This window comes from Carassius gibelio, chromosome B12 (genome assembly GCF_023724105.1).
Source record: "Carassius gibelio isolate Cgi1373 ecotype wild population from Czech Republic chromosome B12, carGib1.2-hapl.c, whole genome shotgun sequence".
In the NCBI taxonomy this organism is placed as follows: domain Eukaryota; kingdom Metazoa; phylum Chordata; class Actinopteri; order Cypriniformes; family Cyprinidae; genus Carassius; species Carassius gibelio.
The window spans coordinates 15,963,955-15,986,821 of NC_068407.1; the positions used below are offsets into that span (position 1 = coordinate 15,963,955).

The following is a 22,867-nucleotide window of genomic DNA, read 5'->3' on the forward strand; positions in this document are numbered from 1 at the left end:
AGTAACTATTCAAGACTAGTACTTTTACTTTTACTTGAGTAAATATTTCTAGAATTACTTTTACTTTTACTTGAGTAAAGTTTTTGGGTACTCTACCCACCTCTGGACACATGCAAAAACATCGTTTTTTTTACTGGTCAATTTTGAGATTTTGGCCTGTTTGTCTTCAGTAACATGTCTTCTTTCAGACTTGTGGTGAAAAAAAAAAAAGTCCAAAATACACATATAGGTCTTTATTTTTCTACACCTTTAGTCTATTTGCGTCTGTAGATTCCTAATAAATTCAGTTGGCGTTCTAAATCACCATGGTGCTCCGCTATTGCTGTCTGCCCCTGCAAAGCTCTCTCTCCCTCCCTTCACAGAAGTTATTGACAAAACGTCATTTGATGACACCCAGAAACATTCTCAAAAAAATCATACATAATTATTTAATGCATGATTAAATAGCAAAATAAATAACTAATACTAAAACAACACTGGACTAATTAAGCTATTCTAAACTGTTTTATAGGATCCACATATTTTACATGTTAAATTAAAGCTACCTTTTTGAACAAGTAGCTTTCCAACAAAGTATGGATATATGATATTTTTAAATCAATATGCTCAAGATTAATTAGCCTTGACATAAGTAGATTTTGTTTATTCATCAATGCAAATTTACTGCAACTGCTGCTATGCAAATTGAATGGGATGTGGATAATAAACAAAAACATTATGAAATTATATTAAATTTATATTAGTTATATTAATTAATTAATTGTGTATTTATTTCTATGAATTATTAATGTTATTCTGCATTTATATAAATAAGGCTATTATATATATATATATTATATAAGGCTATTATAAATAAATTATATTATTATTATTTGTGAGTTGTACACTATTCATACATTGGATTATTTTATTTATTACAGTTTTTCTTTCACTTTTGTAAAGTGAAAAGTTAATACAAATTGTATTTGATTTTTTTTTTTATTTAGAGCAGTGAATAACTGCTATTAAAATATAATAGGGTATCACTGTTTATTACTGATTTTAAAGGTTACTGAACTCTTGAAATGATTTGGATATACAGTTCAAACAACACAAGATTGGCCCCTCTGTATTAATCGTGGCCCCTCTTGTGCCCCCCAGTTGAAAAAATCCTAGAATCGCCCCTGTTCTAGATGACTTGGTATATTAACTTCCATGAACTACATATCATTCGTTCAGTCTTCATGACACTTGATTCAGATTTAATCCACGTGTGTTCATATTTTGATCTATGAATGAACTACTGGACTCAACTGTTTATGTAATTATGTCATCATTTGGACAAATCCTAAAAGGACAAAGATTATTAAATTAGAATCCATGTAGGCTATCAAAATAAGGTCCTGATGGATGCAGTGAAACTCATAATAACAGAACAGAATAAATTGTTGAAAAATAACATAATAAATAGTTGCAAATGATAATAAACCTTTAGTCTGCATTTAAGACGTATTGTATTATTATCATTATAATGAAAAATGGCATATTCATGACAGTTAGCAAGTGCATTCTAAAATAATTGTTTTCATCTAATAAAATAACGCGTTGTAGATTTTGAAGTGTATAAGTAGCTTGAATAAAGATAAATAGAGTCCATATGCATGTACTATTTATAACAGCTTGAGTTTATTTTTCTCATTGATTTAATGTTAAGCCTGTGGTGTCTGTCCAGTCACATTTAAAGGTTAATCTGTGAAAAGATCACTGATGCCTCCCCCATGCTGAAAATATGCCTTGTTTCATATTATTTATTTCTGCAAATGTAGCTGCCACACACTGGCTTGACAGGCATATTGCAGTATTGTTTAATATTAACAAATTAATTGAGCATTGCCTCTAAACCCAAAGGCTATTTTTTCTACTGCAGATTCTGTAATTTTGTTTAGACAGCAGAATAAAATACAGCCTTTGGATTGATGAAAGTAATCGTTCATTTATTTCACCCGCCTGTGTTCTTTCTCTTTCTCTGTCTAACACACTGAAACTAAATCAGACAGCTACTTAAAATGATGACCTGTGTGTGGGTGGGCTGCTGTTAATTCGGATTGATCTGTGGCCTGCTGGAGCACTTATGGACTTAATGTAACAAGATGTTTGTTTGTGTGTGTGTGTGTGTGTGTGTGTGGCACTCTAAATGATTGTCTAAAATTATTGTCTGTTATACTTTCATATTGTCCTGTGATATTGTAAAAAAGAGGAACAAGATGTATGTCGAAGCTGCACCATATTATATTAAAAATCAAAATAAGGAGGGTTTGTTACAGAATTCATCATCCCGGAGCATCTTAATCTATAGAAGATTGTGTTGCTCTCACTACATGGCATTGCATACTCTGGGATAAGCCCAAAACGTCAGGATAGAATGTACCAGAAAACATTCTGTGTCCAAAATATGAGAGGTTTTGGATATCCATTAGCATCCTATTCAAAAGAGTTCTTTTTTACATAAACAACATACTTTAAAATAATATACTTAAGTGAAACTTAATGTAATACTTTCAGACATACAGTGTATGCAGTTGCAGTTGCATGTTAATACAATGAAAATGTATTGTAGTTTATTGAAGTTTAAGTTTACAGTTGATATTGTAATCAAGTACTTTATATGCATATTATCTGTATGTACAGATGTTTAACAGTAAACTGCAAGTGCACATTAGATACATTTAAGCACATCATGTTAAACTCAGCATTAGGCAGATGATATCCCATGTCTAGTGATAAGAAGAGAAGAATGCCGTTATGCAAATGACTACAGGTACCTGGTTTTCTTCATTAGTGGTGGAAGCATCACTGTTAGTCTACTATTAAATATAGCTAAGGTAAGTAATAAATAAATAAAAAACTCTAGCCCTGAGCTTTAAACTTTGGCACGTAACTAGTTTGTCCTATGAGACTGAATCATGTGGCTTGTTGAGAAGAGGTGTGCTATAATATTTCTATGTTATTGGACCTAAAATTCTTGTCTAGGAGAAAGGCAGTGGACAAAAATGAGCAAAAAATACCCATAAATGTACAATAATTGAAGGAGGGACCCGAGCCCGATCTTTTCATCCAACAAACCACATTTAGACTATAGGCTGAAAGTAGATCAAAGCACTTCAGACTGATCTGGAACTGGATTAAAGTAGAGCCTCTCTCTCATCGTTCAATTTCAATCATCTCACACAAAAAGGAAACTCAACCTAGCCCTTACCTCAGTCTGATAGCAGTCTTGACATGGTGACCCAACTTCATTGTTCTGTGAGTGGAGACTGTGATGGTCAGGGAGTGTTTTCTATTCTGTTGAAATGTTCCAGGTTCATTTATGCTGTCTGTTACCACAGATAATCATTTATATATTTCTTTCTTTTGTAAAAACAAACAAAAATTATATTTGCATTGTCAGAAAAACAAGCACAAATTTATTTTTACCTTTACTATTTTTACCTTTACTATTGGTACAATAGCTCGTCACACTCTTATACATTTCTTTCTTACGCTTAAAATGTCTGCTGCAGCAGTATAAATGTTAAAATATATAAACAATTTCTTTCAATATGAGAATAATATATATATATATTGATATGATTCTTAAGGATCTTAATGAACAGTCTGTAAAATAGTTTGGTTAAAATTTCTTAATGGTATAGTGTTAAAAACAATTTTTTTACCCTGTCAAAAACAGCTCTTTTCAGAGCAAGCAGTTTTGTAGCATTTTCCTTTAAATGTTAATGAGCTCTGCTGTATCTTCAGGCTCTCAGATGTCGGGAGTAAATGACGACTGCTATGTTCATTATTACATCCAACAACAAAACACTGTCAGGATTGGACCTGTTGTCATGTTTGTTCCTGTTTTTCCATATTTGGTCTGTTTCCTATCCTTGTTTATTTTGATTATAATTGATTTCCTGCACCTTTCTGTTCCTCGTTATCCTGCCTTTATAAGCCCATGTCCTTTCTGTTCAGTTTTGTCGGGTTTACCAGTCAAGTACGTGTGTCTTCCTCCTGTTCTCCATGTTGGATTTACCCTTTTGTTGCATTAATAAAGACACAACATAGTGTGACAGAAGACCTGACCGAAACAGTGTAAATTGCATGTCTACCCTCCATTTGTTATTGACATCTTTGGCTATATTTGGGCAGTCCTTTTTCTTTTTCTTTTGTTGTATGGATCTCCTCCTTCTCCCAGAATACCTCTTCCTCCTGCTGGAGCACACACCAGACTGTTCTGGATCATGGCACGCCTCACCAACTACCCGGACGACACACTCTGTGCATTCTACAATGCCAGTTTGAACACTGCGTACAGAGTGCCGTCGTCCGAGGATGGTCCCCGAGCGAATTTCGCCACCTTCATAGAGTGGACACTGGTGAGAAATGGATCTCCGTTCCCCACCTGTTCCCAGGGACTGATCGCCATTGCCACTCCCAACACAGAGCCCAGCCCACCATCTCACCATGGTAAGGAGGCATAAGCCAGAGCCCACCAATGACGGAGACCCAGAGCCCAACCCATCAGACCAAGTGAGAGAGCTGGCTACAGTGCCCACCGCAAGGGAGAGAGCCACGGACGGTGTGAGTACAGAGTGGAGCTCTGCCCCCTGCACCGCGGCTGACAATGAGCAGACTATGGAACACCAAAAGGGCCAAAATAAGGAGGAGGATTTTATTGACTTGGAATCGGAACTCTCCTCCCGCTGTCATCTCTGCTGGTCCTGTTCAGCCCTCCTTCATCCTTGTTTCCTCATCCAGCCCTGAGGGGGCTTCAGATTCTCCAGTGCCCATTCCTAGAATGTGTCCTCCAGTGGCCGCTCCTCCAAAATGCCCATCCTCCCATCTGCTCCTGCCTCCTCCTCCGCTATCATCTGGCAGCCCCACTGCTCGCCCTCAGCCCACCATCTATGCGGTGCGAGCCCCGTGGGACTGCCATCCTCCAGCATCGCCATGGTCAGAGTCTCCTTCACCTCCTCCTCCAGCTTCTGAGGCCCTGACTCGGCCTCGGCCCATAGTCCCAGCGGCAACACCTTGGCTCCTAGCTCTGTCACCTCCACCGCCAACCACTGATCCATCATCTCCACCAGGCTCCCTTGTCCCTCCGGCTCTGCGTTGGTCGGGCATCGACCCGCAATCACCTCTGGACTCCTCTCCACTGGCTGCACCTAGTCGCTTCGACCCACCAGCTCCATTGGACTCCTTCCTCTGGCCAGCTCCAGCTTGGTCCTTAGTCGCTCTGGCTCTGCCACATATCTCTGGAGTCAGCAGCTATTCCTCCTCCATGGCTCCTCCCACCATCAGCTCTACCGTGGGCAACTTTTACGGTTGTGGCCTGAGTCCTGCTGTGCTCGTCCTGCACCAAGCTCCTCCTATCTCATCTCTGGCTCCCCCTCCATCATCTCCTCCTTGGCTCTTTCCTCTGTCTCCTCCCTGGCTCCTCCCTCAATGGTCTCTGTCTGCTGTCCCCCTCCCGTGGGTCCATCCTCCACCAGATCCTCCTCCCAGACTCCCTCCTATGCCTCCTCCTATTGTTGCCTACAGTGCGAGGATGCACCTTCCGGGAGGGGGTGAAATGTCAGGATTGGAGCATGCGGTCCAATATTTGTTTTTCCTTATTTGGTATGTTTCCTGTCCTAGTTTATTTTTATTTAATTCAATTCAATTCAAGTTTATTTGTATAGTGCTTTTTAAAATACAAATCGTTACAAAGCAACTTTACAGAAATGTATGTATTTTGTATTAGCTTATAAGTAGTGACTGTCAGTTTGTGCACGTATGACAGAATTTTTAGAAAAAATAATACAAGACGTAGTCAGCCAGACGATGAACATTATTAATATTATTAATAATTTAATAATTATTATATGATGCAGTCACACTTTTAGCAATATTTGTTAGTTCTGTTTGTTGATGTAGGGTTAGCATCATCGGGGGTCCTCTGAGGGGTCAGCATCGTCTCTTCTCAGGTGTTCTGTATCCAGACTGGAGCTTGTGTAAATCCTAGGCAAAACCTAGAAACAAATAGCGACATCATTAGCATAGCTGCTGATCCAACAGTGTAAAATTAATTAGTTTAACCCAAGCTAAAGAATAAGAATGCGCATTTGATCAGATGCAACTACACTCACAATTTAAGCAATACATTATTCGAATGCTTGGCGAAAAAGATGCGTTTTTAATCTAGATTTAAACTGAGAGAATGTGTCTGAACCCTGATCATTATCAGGAAGGATATTCCAGAGTTTGGGAGCCAAATTTGAAAGAGCTCTACCTCCTTTAGTGGACTTTGCTATCCTAGGACCTTAGGGAGTGTGATGGATTTTAACGTGGTAGAAATCTAGTTAGGTATGCAGGAGCTAAACCATTTAGGGCCTTATAGGTAAGTAATGATAATTTGTAACTGATACAGAACTTAATAGGTAGCCAGTGCAGGGACTGTAAAATTGGGGTAATATGATCATATTTTCTTGACCTGGTAAGGACTCTAGCTGCTGCATTTTGGACTACCTGTAGCTTGTGTATTGAAGAAGCAGGACAGTCACCTAGAAGTGCATTACAATAGTCCAGTCTAGAGGTCATGAATGCATGAACTAGCTTTTCTGCATCAGAAACAGATAACATGTTTCGTAGCTTGGCAATGTTTCTAAGATGGAAGAATGCAGTTTTTGTAACATGGGGAATATGATTTTCAAAAGACAAGTTGCTGTCTAATAGAACACCCAGATTTTTGACTGTTGAGGAAGTAATAGTACATCCGTATAGTTGCCAATTGTAATCTACAAGATTCTATCTGTGTCCAAATTCAGGGTCTACATCCTTCGGAGGACGCATTTGAAGGATGTTACGTCACAGCGCCGCGACAAAGGCTGTCCAAATTCGTAGGATCCTTCAAATGTGGCCCACAAATGCGTCCTCCTTTTCCCCGAATTGGAAGGATGGGTGTGGTGGATCCTTTCGCGTCCTACCTATCCCATAATTCTTTTCAGCAGGACGAAGCGAGCGGTAGCGGAGTGGGGGAGGAGTATTATTTTCGATGTTTTTTAAAAACTGGCTTTTCAAAAATATATATTTTCAGTGGTTTTCTAGTTAGGCATTTTGTTTTAGCGTTAAGCATTTTTTTTTTTTACATTTGTACGTGTATATGTAAAAAAAAAAAAAAAGTTTACTTTTGTAAACTAGCTTCTTCCTTACTGCCTGTGTGAATATCCCCTTACACACAGCTTATTTGTTAGTGATTGAAGCTGTTTTTAACGCTTCTAAGGACGAAAGAGCAGACAGAAGTGTTTATAAAGCTCCGGGGAGAGAACGATGAGCTCTTCACCTGCGCCATGCTTGGCGCTGTCACGGTTGCTAGGCGACAGGATATGAGCAACGGTTAAGGGAGGGAACTGAAAGAAGGGTAGGCTGTCCAAATTCACAAACACCGACTTCCGGTTTTTGCGGTCGTCGGAGGACCCATCCTCCTTCAACCGATTAGGAAAGGATCCTAAGGAGGATGCAGACCCTGAATTTGGACACAGCTTCTGTGTACTGTTTTTTTTTTTGGTCCAATAATTAATATCTCTGTCTTATCTGAATTTAATTGGTGAAAATTATTGGTCATCCAATCTTTACAATTTTTGATACACTCTGTTCAGTCCCTCCAGAAAAACGCGATCGCGTGATTTAATGCATAATCAGCCAAGGGCCGCATAATAATACGGGGGTCACGTTTTTTCAAATATGCCGCACTTTCGCCGGCATATTTTTATTATTTACAATCGACTCTCGTTGGATTCAGGCTCTGGACATATGGGCAATGGGAGTGACGCTGTTTTGTTTCATCTTTGGAAGGGTAAGATAGTCACCTTTTAAAATAGCATCTGTCGATATACTGAATACAAATCTGTTCATATTTCTTCGTTCAGTGTCCTTTTCATGATGAATACATCTTAGGCCTGCATGAAAAGATCAGGACTGCGCCAGTCGAGTTCCCAGACATGTGAGTCGCCAGTGCTGAAAATCCCTGTTCTGAACTATTATAGGAAAACAGAGAAAGAAATTGTATCATTTTCAGTCATGCATTAATTTAATTGTAGAGTATTTTTAGCAACTGAAAGGGACAAAGGTGAAAATAGCACTTAATGAATATTCTTATTTAAATAAAGTGATATTACTATAATGTATTTTTAACTATTTTATAAAACCAAAACAAATCTGGGACTCTACTTCTGCACAGGTCTGTGATCAGTGATGGGCTGAAGGATCTCATCATCAGAATGCTGGACAAAGTCCCTGAAGCTAGAATCACATTACCAGAAATCAAGGTGAAATCATATTGAAGGATTGCTGAGAAGTATTGTAGAGTGTATGTGTGTGTGTGTTACTCTGAGTGTGTATATGTGGGCAGCTGCACCCATGGGTCACGCTTGATGGGACGGATCTTCTGCCTCTGGAGGAGGAGCACTGCACCGTGGTGGAGGTCACTGAGGAGGAGGTGCAGAACTCGTTGCAAAAAAGTCACATATTTCTTAGCAGAAAGTTGACAAATGTTGCGTTTACTTCACACAAGTAAATCGCCATTATTTTCCAATGATCCAATAGCAAATTATTTTGAGAGAGGGATATGAGGATGAGGATGGCGAATGATAGGCCAGTGTTAGAGGCTACGCAGTTAGTTTTCATTTTCACAGTGGACTGTTGTAGTTTCATTCAGAAGTTGATGCACCTCTACAGTTGTAAGATTGTACTTTTTTTGTTACAGAATAGTACCAAAACCTTACAGTTGTAAGTATATTGGTAGTATGTAAAATAATTTGCGTTGCAGTAAGAGATTGCACTTTGCAATTCCTGTAAAACAGCATTTGTATATTTGTGTGTATATTTTATTTGAATTCATTTTTACAGAAGTAGTTGAATATTCATTTTGTAAAGCTAGAGAACTTGTTTGACTCAATGTTTTGTAAGTTTGAGCTATGTGTTAATTAAGGTCTGAAATAAAACAGAATGAGAACTTAAATATTATGTGATTTAGTATGCTTGCTTATTATAGGAAGTCATAAGAAATGACTCATTACAGTAAGGTATTAGCCTAGTGAAAACGGGGTGTTGGGGGGGGGGTCACCTTTTTTTCTCTTTTTCATCAAACCGCAGTTTTTGCAAGTTCCCGCAATTTCATCGCATAAGATAAAAATAACCTGCATATTCCATCGCATTTTTTAAGAAAACCTGCTGCAAAATCAAGGATTTTTGCCCGCAACAATCACAAAAATAGTCCGCGTTTTTCTGGAGGGACTGTCTGTTAGCTTAGATAATTTAGAAGTTGAATCTGGTCTCGTTGAGATATATAGCTGAGTATCATCAGCATAACAGTGGAAGATAATTCCGTATTTTATAATAATATTGCCAATGGTCAACATGTGTATTGAAAATAGAAGGGGACCTAGGACGGATCCTTGTGGCACTCCATATTTTACTGGTGATAAATGAGATGACTCCCCATTTAAATAAACAAAATGGTAGCGAACGGACAGGTAGGATCTAAACCATCTTGGAGCCTGCCCTTGAATACCTGTATAGTTTTTTAATCGATCTATGAGTACGTCATGATCTATGGTGTCAAAAGCAGCACTAAGATCAAGTAAAGCTAGAAATGAGAAGCAGCCTTGATCTGATGCAAGATGCAGGTCATTTGTAATTTTAACAAGTGCAGTTTCTGTGCTATGGTGGGGCCTGAAACCTGACTGAAATTCTTCATACAGATCATTTTTGTGCAGGAAGGTGCTCAATTGAGCAGACACAACTTTATCTAAAATTTTAGATATAAATGAAAAATTTGAAATAGGCCTATAATTAGCCAGTACACTAGGATTTAGTTTTGGTTTCTTAATAAGAGGCTTAAAAACCGCCAGCTTTAATGGTTTTGGGACATGACCTAAATATAACGACAAGTTAATGATATTGAGAAGCGGTTCTTCAGCTACAGGTATCAACTCTTTCAGTAATTTAGTGGGGTACAGGATCTAATAAACATGTTGTTGGTGTAGACACAGTGCTAAATACAGCTACTGTGATTAATAATAACCTTGGATTGTTTTGGTTATTTTCTATGAGTTTGTGTATATGCTCTGCCCTAGCAGTTTTTAGAGCCTGTCTATAGCTGGACATACTGTTTTTCCATGCAATTCTAAAAATTTCCAAGTTAGTTTTTCTCCATTTGCGTTCAAGACTACAAATTACTTTCTTGAGAGAGTGAGTATTACTAAAAATGTATTTATGAATCTGTCTTTGGCGGCTGGAACAATAGTTCTGCCCAGACGGTAACGCTGAGACATATAGTTAATATCAGTGATACGCAGAATGCATGATACAAGGAAATGGTCTGTAACATCATCGCTTTGAGGTATGATATCTATATCAGTAAGTTTGATTCCATGTGATATAATTAAATCTAGTGTATGATTAAAAAAATGAGTGGGTCCGGTGACATTTTGCTTGACTCCAAAAGAGTTTAGTAGGTCAGTAAACGCAAGTCCTAATGCATCATTTGTATTATCAATGTGAATATTAAAATATCCCATGATTTGCGCCTTATCAACTGTAACCAGAAGGTCTGAGAGGAAATCTGCAAATTCTTTTAGGAATTCTGTATACGGCCCTGGTGGTCTATATACAGTAGCCAGAGCAAGAGATACATTAGATTTCTTTTGCATGTCTGACAGTGTAACATTAAGCTGAAGTATTTCAAATGAGTGTCGTGGAAATTCTAATTCAATAACAATTTGTAGAGACTAAGAATGAAAAACCAAACAGAGTTTTGTCTTTGTATTGCTTTAATTATCTGCAGAGAATGATCTGGTTTACACACAGCTTCTGAGTCTGTGTGCAAAGAGATGACACACAGACTCACAGTCAACTTTTTATAGAATGTAAAAGATACATTGAAGGACAGACTAGGACCTTTGAGCAAATCATGTTGCCCAGTGCACATCACATCGTCTCATTGTAGATGCCTGGTTACTCTCAAAAACTGCTGTCCCTGGTACACATTTCCCCTCAAATGTTGTTTTTCAACCTAAAGCAGTTATGTGCACAAGTCACATAAAATAACTCAGTGTCCCTATGGACTATATATACACACTACCTTATTCATTGTATGTTAAAAGATACCTAAATGAGACCAATGCAATCAATGCCAAATTAACAAAAATAAAAATTTCCATAACATGAGATAAATCTGTATCCTGTTTTCTGGGTAACATTGAGAATATCACTATATATTGTTGCAACACCTCCACCACGACCAGTCTGATGGGGCTCATGCTTATAACATGAGTTTGGAGTAGACTCATTTAGACCAAAATAATCATTTGGTTTTAGCCAGGGTTCAGTCAAGAAGAGTACATCAAAACGATTGTCTGTGATCATTTCATTTACATCAACTGCTTTGGGTGTGAGTGATCTAATATTTATGAGGCCAAACTAAAAAAAAAAAAAAAACTGTTTTTGTTTTATTATAATTTATTCCCTGGACCTGTCTGTTCCTCGTAATCTCATTGTTCTTTGGTGGATTTTTATCAGTATCGGGTGGCGGTGTACACACTGCCAACACACATTTCAGTTCAAACAACTTTACAAAAGTGCATGTTACGGCCAGCTCATTTCGACCGTGCATAAAGTATACAAGTACAGTATTGTTCAAAATAATAGCAGTACAATGTGACTAACCAGAATAATCAAGGTTTTTCATATATTTTTTTATTGCTACGTGGCAAACAAGTTACCAGTAGGTTCAGTAGATTCTCAGAAAACAAATGAGACCCAGCATTCATGATATGCACGCTCTTAAGGCTGTGCAATTGGGCAATTAGTTGAATTAGTTGAAAGGGGTGTGTTCAAAAAAATAGCAGTGTGGCATTCAATCACTGAGGTCATCAATTTTGTGAAGAAACAGGTGTGAATCAGGTGGCCCCTATTTAAGGATGAAGCCAACACTTGTTGAACATGCATTTGAAAGCTGAGGAAAATGGGTCGTTCAAGACATTGTTCAGAAGAACAGCGTACTTTGATTAAAAAGTTGATTAGAGAGGGGAAAACCTATAAAGAGGTGCAAAAAATGATAGGCTGTTCAGCTAAAATGATCTCCAATGCCTTAAAATGGAGAGCAAAACCAGAGAGACGTGGAAGAAAACGGAAGACAACCATCAAAATGGATAGAAGAATAACCAGAATGGCAAAGGCTCAGCCAATGATCACCTCCAGGATGATCAAAGACAGTCTTGAGTTACCTGTAAGTACTGTGACAGTTAGAAGACGTCTGTGTGAAGCTAATCTACTTTCAAGAATCCCCCGCAAAGTCCCTCTGTTAAAAAAAAGGCACGTGCAGAAGAGGTTACAATTTGCCAAAGAACACATCAACTGGCCTAAAGAGAAATGGAGGAACATTTTGTGGACTGATGAGAGTAAAATTGTTCTTTTTGGGTCCAAGGGCCACAGGCAGTTTGTGAGACGACCCCCAAACTCTGAATTCAAGCCACAGTACACAGTGAAGACAGTGAAGCATGGAGGTGCAAGCATCACGATATGGGCATGTTTCTCCTACAATGGTGTTGGGCCTATTTATCGCATACCAGGGATCATGGATCAGTTTGCATATGTTAAAATACTTGAAGAGGTCATGTTGCCCTATGCTGAAGAGGACATGCCCTTGAAATGGTTGTTTCAACAAGACAATGACCCAAAACACACTAGTAAACGGGCAAAGTCTTGGTTCCAAACCAACAAAATTAATGTTATGGAGTGGCCAGCCCAATCTCCAGACCTTAATCCAATTGAGAACTTGTGGGGTGATATCAAAAATGCTGTTTCTGAAGCAAAACCAAGAAATGTGAATGAATTGTGGAATGTTGTTAAAGAATCATGGAGTGGAATAACAGCTGAGAGGTGCCACAATTTGGTTGACTCCATGCCACACAGATGTCAAGCAGTTTTAAAAAACTGTGGTCATACAACTAAATATTAGTTTAGTGATTCACAGGATTGCTAAATCCCAGAAAAAAAAATGTTTGTACAAAATAGTTTTGAGTTTGTACAGTCAAAGGTAGACACTGCTATTTTTTTGAACACACCCCTTTCAACTAATTGCCCAATTGCACAGCCTTAAGAGCGTGCATATCATGAATGCTGGGTCTTGTTTGTTTTCTGACAATCTACTGAACCTACTGGTAACTTGTTTGCCACGTAGCAATAAAAAATATACTAAAAACCTTGATTATTCTGGTTAGTCACATTGTACTGCTATTATTTTGAACAATACTGTACACTGAAGAAATGACTTACAAGATTTTATTAGTCTTCAAAAACACAAATAACTTAATATAACGAAGTCTAGGGATCAAAATCAAAAAGGGGAAAAAAAAAATCATAATCGAGATGGGGAGGAGAAAAGTTTGGTATGGACTGTAAACGAATAAAGGTTCACAAAACAAGTGACATCTCCAGAGGGTGTCGATCCCCTGGACGAAGTGAAGAGGAGTGGTTGAATCCAATGTTTTATCCTCTCCATAATTAAGTGGTGATCAGGTAAGTCGCTGATTTCGATTCCTCATCCGATTCAAGAAGACCAAAGGATTATGATCCGTATAAATGATAATCGGTGCAGCAATTGACCCTAGATAGATCTCAAAATGTTGTACGGCCAACACTAGGGCAAGAGCTTCTTTCTCAATGGTGGAATATACCTGTTGATGATGTCGATTAAATTTCTTAGGAAAGTAACTTACAGGATTTAGAACCTAGTTCGAATCCTCCTGCAAGAGAACAGCTCCCGCACCGCAAGCACTCGCATCAATTGCAAGACTAAAAGACTTTTCAAAATTCTGAGCTGTCAAAACAGGGGCACATGCCAGCAAAGCCTTACAATTTTCAAAAGCCTGCTGTCAGGGCTCAGACCACTGAAAAGATAACGTCGGACTCAAATCGGTTAGAGGTGAGACTACACTGGCAAAATTGTCACAAAAACTCAGATAATATCCTACCATGCCGAGAAATCGTCGCAATTCATGATGAGTGGTGGGAGCTGGAAAGTTACAAATAGCTTCTACCATAGTCTCAATGGGCTTTACACAACCATTTCCCACTATCTTACCCAAATAGGTAATGGTTGCCTTCGCGAATTCTGACTTAGCAAGATTAACTGTAAGATTAGCCTTTGCTAAACAAGAAACAAATTCTTTATTCTGGTTAAGATGCTCAGACCAGGAGGAACTATACAGCACAACGTCATCAAGATATGCCTCACATCCTGACATTCCATACAGTATATGGTTTACGAGTCGCTGGAAAGTCGCTGGTGCATTTCGAACTCCGAAGGCATGACCGTATACTACAGGAAAGCATCAGGCGTAACGAAGGCAGATAATTCCTTAGCACGACTAGTCAAAGGCACCTGCCAATACCCCTTTAAGAGGTCAAATTTGTTAACGTAACGGGCAGAGCCACCATGATTGACGCAGTCATCAACTCGAGGTAAAGGGAAACAGTCCGGCTTTGTCACAGAGTTAAGTTTTCGATAATCTGTGCAGAATCAATATGAGCCATCGGGTTTATTTACTAAAACACAAGGAGAACTCCACCAACTGAAACTAGATTCAGCCAGGTTATGAGCAAGCAGATAGTTCACCTCTTGTTTCAGCAAATCTCTTTTAAAAGGATTGACTCGATAGGCGTTCTGTTTAACTGGACACGAGGTTCCTACGTCGATATCATGTTCTATGACAGAAGTATGACCCGGAACGTCAAGGAAAAGACATCAACTCAGTGACATCACTTCTCTCTTTCTCTTTCAAATAAGAAAGATGAGAGGACAGGTTAAGAAGAATCTCAGAGTTTAGGTCGCCCGTCGACTTTCCTTTGAGAAGGAAAACTCATCCTCATCAGCATTCTCTAAAGAATCCCCCCTCGTACTGCAAAAGAGAGGAGATGATTCTGAAAAAAAAAGGCACTAGAAATATTGTGGTTTACTCAAAGTTGACACAGGGCTTTTGACAACTGTTTTGACAGAGTTCGAACCCTGATCGGATTGAATAACTTTGCGAATTCCAAAGGTCGACATAAAATTAGTGAGGGCCTTCAAGATAGACTTTGTAGTGATGGACCTTAACGGATAAGCAGCAGGATAACGAGTAGTCTGGGACATAACGGTTAAAAGGTATTGGTGACCAGTCTTAGACCAGGGCAGAGGACCAAAACAGTCAACTATCAAATGCTCGAAAGGAGTGGAAACAACGGAAATAGGCCGCAATGGAGCAATAAGCCCTTTTTGATTTGGCTTGCCGGTGATCTGGCACGTATGACAAGATCGAATAGGTTTTGCCACATCTAATAATCATAGTTTTACCTTAGGCCAATAGAACGGTCATAAGACCAGATCATATGTTTTACGAACTCCGGTATGACCAGCAAGTCCTTGATGAGCCAAATGCAACACAGAGTCTCTCACTGGAAAAGGAACCACAATCTGAGGTTAAGGTTCTAGAGAAACATGTTTATGCAGGACAAAACAAACAAAGCAGACCATCATCAAGAAAGTACGAAAAAGACAGAGGATCAGAACACTTCTTAGACCCTGCTGCAGAAAATAAAGGTTTAAGAGTGTCATCGCTCTGTTGAGCTCTAATTAAATCCTCTCGAGAGATCTGTAACAAAGTAGTCAGAGAACACTCATAAACATCAGAGAGAGAGAGAGAGATCAACATTGGTTTTCTCAGGAGTGGAAAGAACCTCAGATGTATCAGCAGATTCACTTTGCAGCACTGTTTAATCTTTCTGGTCAGAAGACAACGAAGAGAAGGACTTCAGGTCTCTTTGCTCAGGACATTTGGACACATCAGACCCTGGCTTACCTATATTAACAGTATAAAAGAAAGTGTCATGCAATGGAACTTCAACTTGATTTTCAGATAATGGTTTAGCCATTGATCGAGTAACTGCACAGGCTGGAAAGTTCTCAGTTCTCAAAGTTTTCAATATCAAATTTCCTAGGTATAGATGCTATTATGGGTGGAGCTGCCACACCACTCCGTCCCCAAACATTCTCACCAGCTAAATCATTTCCCAGAATAAATGTAATCCCAGGGACTGGAAGTGCAGAACAAACACCAACCACTACATCACCAGATACAATGGCAGAGGAAATATGGATTCGATGTAAAGGCACTTCAACAAACCCCCATCTCAAAACCTCGCACTAATACATGAGTTCCAGTAGCGGTTTTAGAAGTTAAAGGCAAAATTCCTTCTAAAAGAAATGACTGTGTGGCTCCCGTATCTCGAAGGAGACGTATTGGCACCATTTCGTTTGAACCTGGCAATGACACATTTCCCTCAGTGATAAAAAGGTGTATAATCAACGGAGGAAGTTATACACTGATTGGATTTATCACTAGAACTAGATAAATGACGATCTTTCTCATTGCAGGTATCAACAGTGATTGGTGAGGTAGAAACCAAAACAACAGATTTCAACAATCTCTCTTTCTTCTTGAGAAAAAGACAGTCATATTTTATGACCAAGCTTTTTACAATAGAAGCAAACCATGTCTCGTGAGAGTGCAGGTTTACTAGAATGTTCAGCAACTGTCGCCTTAATATTCCTACTCACAGGAGACTTTGTCTTAGGCTGAAAGCAAAACTTAGACTTAATCATTTCGTTGGTTCGAAGACCGACTGAACCAAATGACCCACGATGAGTTAACAAATTCATCAGCCATGACAGCAGCTTCAGAAAGATGCGTAACTACAGCATAAGGAACACAAGGTTTAAACTCCTCTAAGAGCACAAATTCTCTTAATTCCTCTTTAGTTGTAACTTCCATTGAAGTGCACCACCGATCAAATAAGTTCTCTTCTGCTCTTGCAAATTCAACATGAGTACATTCATCAGCTTTACTCAAATTCCTAAATTTCTGATGATATGCCTCAGGCACGAGTTCATATGCATGTAACACAGCAGATTTCACAACATCATACTCACCACTCTGTTCCAGTGAGAGTGCAGAATAAACCTCCTGAGCTTTACCGGTGAACACACACTGGAACAATAAAGTCCAAAAGCTTTTCGGCCATTTCATGGATAAGGCAACACGTTCAAAGTGATAGAAATATTTATCCACTTCCTTTTCAGAAAATGGCGGCACTAATCTCATATTTCTGTGAACATCAAACACAGGTTCACCTGCATTTGCTTGCTGTTGTAGAACAGGAGGCACATTCGCTTGTGAGACTTCCACTGTCTTTGCTGCGAATTCTAACTCCAACTTTTTTTTTTTTTTATCTGAAACGCTCTCTCTTCTCATTCCTTCTCTAACTGAAACGTCCTCTCTTCTTGTTCCTTCACTAACTCAAGCTCCAGTCTTCGCATAGCTAACTGATGATGTAATTTTCTCTCTTCAAATTCTCTTTCTATCGCTCATTCTTTCATAGTACGATCATCGTGTTCAGGCACTTGAAAGTTCATGGTTACACATGGTTTGCCACTGCAAGGACAATTACCATTACAATGACAAGCATCACATCACAACTAGTCTCTGGAGCACTGAGAACTTGCTCTATAGAGTGACAAATCATGCTACTTAGTTTTGGAAGTCCAGAGAGTAAGTCTGAGTTTGGTAGATTACAGGAAAATTACCACCGGAGTACATTTTGCCAACAGTTTTTCACAGATTGAGCAGAGCAAGGTGGCCAATAATATTTATTAATATTATATATAATGAGCATTCTTGTCAGGTATATACACTCACCTAAAGGATTATTAGGAACACCATACTAATACTTGACCCCCTTTCTGCCTTAATTCTATGTGGCATTTATTCATCAAGGTGCTGAAAGCATTCTTTAGAAATGTTGGCCCATATTGATAGGATAGAATTTTGCAGTTGATGAAGATTTGTGGGATCCAGGGCACAAAGCTCCCGTTCCACCACATCCCAAAGATGCTCTATTGCGTTGAGATCTGGTGACTGTGGGGGCCATTTTAGTACAGTGAACTCATTGTCATGTTCAAGAAACCAATTTGAAATTATTCGAGCTTTGTGACATGGTGCATTGTCCTGCTGGAAGTAGCCATCAGAGGATGGGTACATGGTAGTCATAAAGGGATGGACATGGTCAGAAACAATGCTCAGGTAGGCCGTGGCAAGTGTGCCAAGAAAACATCCCCCACACCATTACACCACTACCACCTAACAAGGCATGATGGATCCATGTTCTCATTCTGTTTATGCCAAATTCTGACTCTAGCATCTGAATGTCTTAACAGAAATCAGACCAGGCAACATTTTTCCAGTCTTCAACTGTCCAATTTTGGTGAGCTCATGCAAATGCCTCTTTCTCCTATTTGTAGTGGAGATGAGTGGTACCCAGTGGGGTCTTCTGCTGATGTAACTCATCCGCCTCAAGGTTGTGCGTGTTGTGGCTTCACAAATGCTTTGCTGCATACCTCGGTTGTAACGAGTGGTTATTTCAGTCAAAGTTGCTCTTTTGTCAGCTTGAATCAGTCGGCCCATTCTCCTCAGGCCTCTAGCATCAACAAGGCATTTTCAAACTGTGCATACTGGATGTTTTTCCCATTTCACACCATTCGTTGTAAACCCTAGAAATGATTTTGCGTGAAAATCCCAGTAACTGAGCAGATTGTGAAATACTCAAAATTGCTTAAAGCACCTTTTTTTCCCATTCTTACATTCAGTTTGGAGTTCATAAGATTGTCTTGACCAGGACCTCACCCCTAAATGCATTGAAGCAACTGCCATGTGATTGGTTGATTTGATAATTGCATTAATGAGAAATTGAACAGGTGTTCCTAATAATCCTTTAGGTGAGTGTAGTTTATAGTTTCACTATAGCAGTGCCAGGTCAGCAATATCAAACTGGAAGAAATCAGTTTTTGCTTTGCTGAACGATGGGTCATTTAAATGAAAGATTGACAGACAATCAGATAATTACTTGTCCACAGTGATTCTTAAACCAATGTGTCATCTGTTTTCTGCATCCTGCTTTATTTCCAAAATATTGTGCAAAGGCAGTGTGATTTATAGTCATGTAATTGTGTATATGTTAACGAGAAATAAAGCATACACATTGCTGGTGGACAGAGTATATAACACACACACACACACACACACACACACATTATATATATTATAATGCATAGATCGTATTGCTTACATTTTGTAAAACAGCATATGATCCCTTAACTTAAATGTCGTTCCTGTTTTCAAAAAGACAATAAATCCTTTTAAAAATGCAGTAGTAATTTGTTCTGCCTTTTAAGAATTATTATTATTACTGAAAAGGGCTCTCTCATAATATCTAGTTTATCGTTGGAAATGATACACTTAAATTCAAGATTAAGGTCTTCATATTAAGTGTTCCACATACAATGAGTCATGATGGAAATTTTTGGGCGTAAAATTTATATCTCACTTCTACAACCATACTTCCACTGTACAAACAATCTGCTGTAATGTAAAAAGGAAGAAAATGCTATTTGGTCCTGTTGCCTTTCAGCATAAGGTTAAAACTTTCCCATGATGGTTTCAGAAAGGCAAACAAAGTAATTGGCAGGGTGGGGCAAAGGTTACTGAGATGCCCCATGCATGTTTTTAAAATACTTTGGTGATTACTAACAGGTGATAAAGGACTAATGGCATAAAATGATTTATGTAAATATATTTTAAAAATGTTTATTAAGGGGCAATGATGTAATGGAAGTTAAATTTTCTCTTCACTTGTCATTGCATCACTGAAATCCATCCTTAAAACGCTGCTTAAGCACCTTTTTAACTAAAGTTAGAATTTGATGTCAATATTTTTCCCACATCCACACAACCATAAATCCACAAATGTAACAGCAAGCTTGGGGCTCCCTCTCTTGGTCATAAACAATACTTACAGTAACTCACAGTGTTAAAAACAGTTCTAGCTCAGTCACAGTCAAGGCACACAGTCTTGTCTCTTTAATAAATAGATAAATCTTTCACTTTTTAATTTTACAATTTGTTTATTTGTTTGTCTGTTAGTCTGACTGATCGATCGATCGATTGTGATGCTGTCATGCAAGATATGTGCACAAATGTTTTAAGCAAACTTGATCCCGAAATTGGAGTAATTTGTATGCATGTCCTGCTGTATGATATTTTTTAACCTTAAGATTGCAGCCCTGTCTTAATAATTTTCATAAGTCTTTCCTTTTTCTCTTCTTTTAGGACAGCTCTGGAGAAAATGGGGCTGCTGGGAAACCTCAAAAAGGGAAATGAAGTTGTTCTTTACATTACTTTTGTGTTTTAAGTTATTTGTAAATGAAGCAAAGTAATTTCTGTGCATTGTTTACATTTTTACATAGCAAACATCATATATTAAAACTTATGTAACTTTATATACGATGGTCATGCATTAATATAATGGCTGCACTACAGTGTGTGTAGCATTTAACTTCTGAATTAGGTTGTTACATTACAGTAAAGTAACAAATTAAGAAGCTGGGACAGGGTGTGAGAATGTGAGACCACATTCTACAGGTCAGTCGACTGGTCGAAAGGCCGCCCCGATACTGACTTTGCTGAAAAGCTACAGTCTAATCCTGTTTGCGTAAAACAAACCTGATCCCCTGCAGGTTAGGGCTTGCAGCTGTGTCACTGTCAAAACAAGTCTGAGATGAGTTTGGAAGAACAGATCAGCGCAGGATTGACTCAAATCATCAGCAACAAAACCTCAAGTAGTCAGTAAACCACAGATGAAGGGCATTGCCCCAGGAGCAGGACTGAGTCGGCCTGCCTTAGCAAACAAGCGATCAGCTGTGGGAGAAGATGAGGCATATTGTTTGACTCGCATGTCCCTGCAGAGTCTGGCTGCTGCCACGGAAAGTGTGCTCTCCCACAATATTTTCAGACCATTATTGAGTACACGCAGGGCCTCCCGGCCTTAATTAAAAGCACTGCTAGCACGCTACCACATAATGCCCTTTTCCCCTTCCACCAACTTTTTACTTGTTGAGCTTTGCCACAACATAAACCCTTGAAATTCTCCAAGGTAGAGGCCTCCTTCTTGCAGGGGAATGCAGTACTACTCCTGGCGGCCACCTTTCTGCAGAGTGCATGTCCTTCTCTGATCAAACACACCTGAAATTCACTAATAAAGGCCAATAGGGCTGTCCGGAAAACGGCATACAGCTGTACATTAGCCGATATGCTCCAAGCATTTTTTCACCCAAAATTTTCAATGAGTGACATAGAGCATCACAGTCCTGCCCACAGCCCGAGAGAGCTCTGTTGCTGGAAGTAAATTTCCCATTCATTTCTCCCATTGACTTTCGGAAAAATCAGTATCTAAAGAGTTTTAGAGCATGTGTGAGGATAACCAGCTACGGCTGAATAAGCATATAACATATCATTTCGAGTGAAAAAATTAAGAGAAAATCCAAAAAAAGTCAAAGGTACAAGACTGTGTACATATTTTCATTTCGAGCGCAGGAACTACTCATCCCATAAACCACCGCGCTTTATTGAAATCGACTGAAGCCACAACCGCGAACGAGACTTTTGAGCGACTTCCAAATCTGATGACGTCCGCCCGCGCGAACCTTTTCCTCCAGTGAATTTTATTTTATATAGTGAATGTGCAGTAATAGCAGTTCTTTCAGTATTAATCATGTAAATAAATAGTGTTTTATATAGGTATTGAACTTTTTCCTTGTCGAACTTTGCCACAAGATAACACCTTGAAATTCTCCAAGGTAGAGGCCTCCTTCTTGCAGGGGAATGCAGTACTACTCCTAGTGGCCCCACTTCTGCGGAATGTATGTCCTTCTCTGATCAAACACACCTGAATGCGCTAATCAATGCCTTTAGGGCTGTCCTGAAAACGGCATACAGCTGTGGATTAGCCGATATGCAGCAAGCATTTTTTCACCTAAAACTTTCAATGATTGACATTGGCTGTTACCATTCTTTAGGATATTTATTTTGTTTCACTATTATTATATTCAAGTTCTTCTTCCTGTTTTGAAATAACTTCACTATACTTGTAAATCAAGGGGGGAGTCGTGGCCCAATGGTTTAGAGAGTCAGACTCCCAATTGAAGGGTTGTGAGTTCGAGTCTCGGGCCGGCAGTAATTGTGGGTGGGGGGAGTGCATGTACAGTTCTCTCTTCACCTTCAATACATGACTTAGGTTCCCTTGAGCAAGGCACCAAGCCCCCAACTGCTGCGTGTGTGTGTGTGTGTGTGCGTGCCGTGTACACTTCGGATGGGTTAAATGCAGAGCATGACTGGCCTGGTCTGACATTCTGTTTTGGTACTGAGCACTAGAACACTCCTGACTTCTGGATCTCCGACGGTTAACTCTGATATTTAATCTGCAGCCAACTTTATTTCCTTGTTCCATAGGAACTTGGGACCAGTGAGCCAGGTAGATGACAAAAGCTCATTGGCAGTTAAGCCTCAAGAAGCATGGTCAGCAGGATTCTCGCTTGTTGGGACATATCTCCGCTGTTGTCTGGCTGAGCTGAATCTTCTGAACCCGGTTAGTGTGAAATCATCGTGCTTCATTTCTTATATAACCTAAGACCACTTTAGAGTCTGTCCAGAAGAACTCCTCGCCATTTATACATCCCAATTCCTCCTTAAGCATGTTGCTTATCTTCACGGAAACAACTGTTGCTGTCAATTCTAATCTTGGGATGGTTGTGACCTTGATTGGAGAGACACGTTATTTTCCTACAACTAAGGCACAATGAATATCATCCTCTTCATTTTGGAGTCACAGGTATGAACACTGGCCTTAACCCTTCATGCTGGCATCAGAGAAATGATGCAGC

General features: G+C 39.2%; 1 protein-coding gene across 1 annotated transcript; it reads left to right on the plus strand.

Annotated features, from left to right (window-relative positions):
* The first annotated feature begins 7,790 nt into the window (after window positions 1-7,790).
* LOC127969313 (calcium/calmodulin-dependent protein kinase kinase 1-like) lies at window positions 7,791-20,340 on the plus strand. The gene is made up of 5 exons (XM_052571175.1): window positions 7,791-7,849; window positions 7,923-7,996; window positions 8,234-8,321; window positions 8,405-8,502; window positions 20,259-20,340. The coding sequence occupies exons 1-5, from the start codon at window positions 7,814-7,816 to the stop codon at window positions 20,338-20,340; spliced, it is 378 nt and encodes a 125-aa protein (XP_052427135.1). The 5' UTR covers window positions 7,791-7,813.
* The last annotated feature ends 2,527 nt before the right edge of the window (window positions 20,341-22,867 follow it).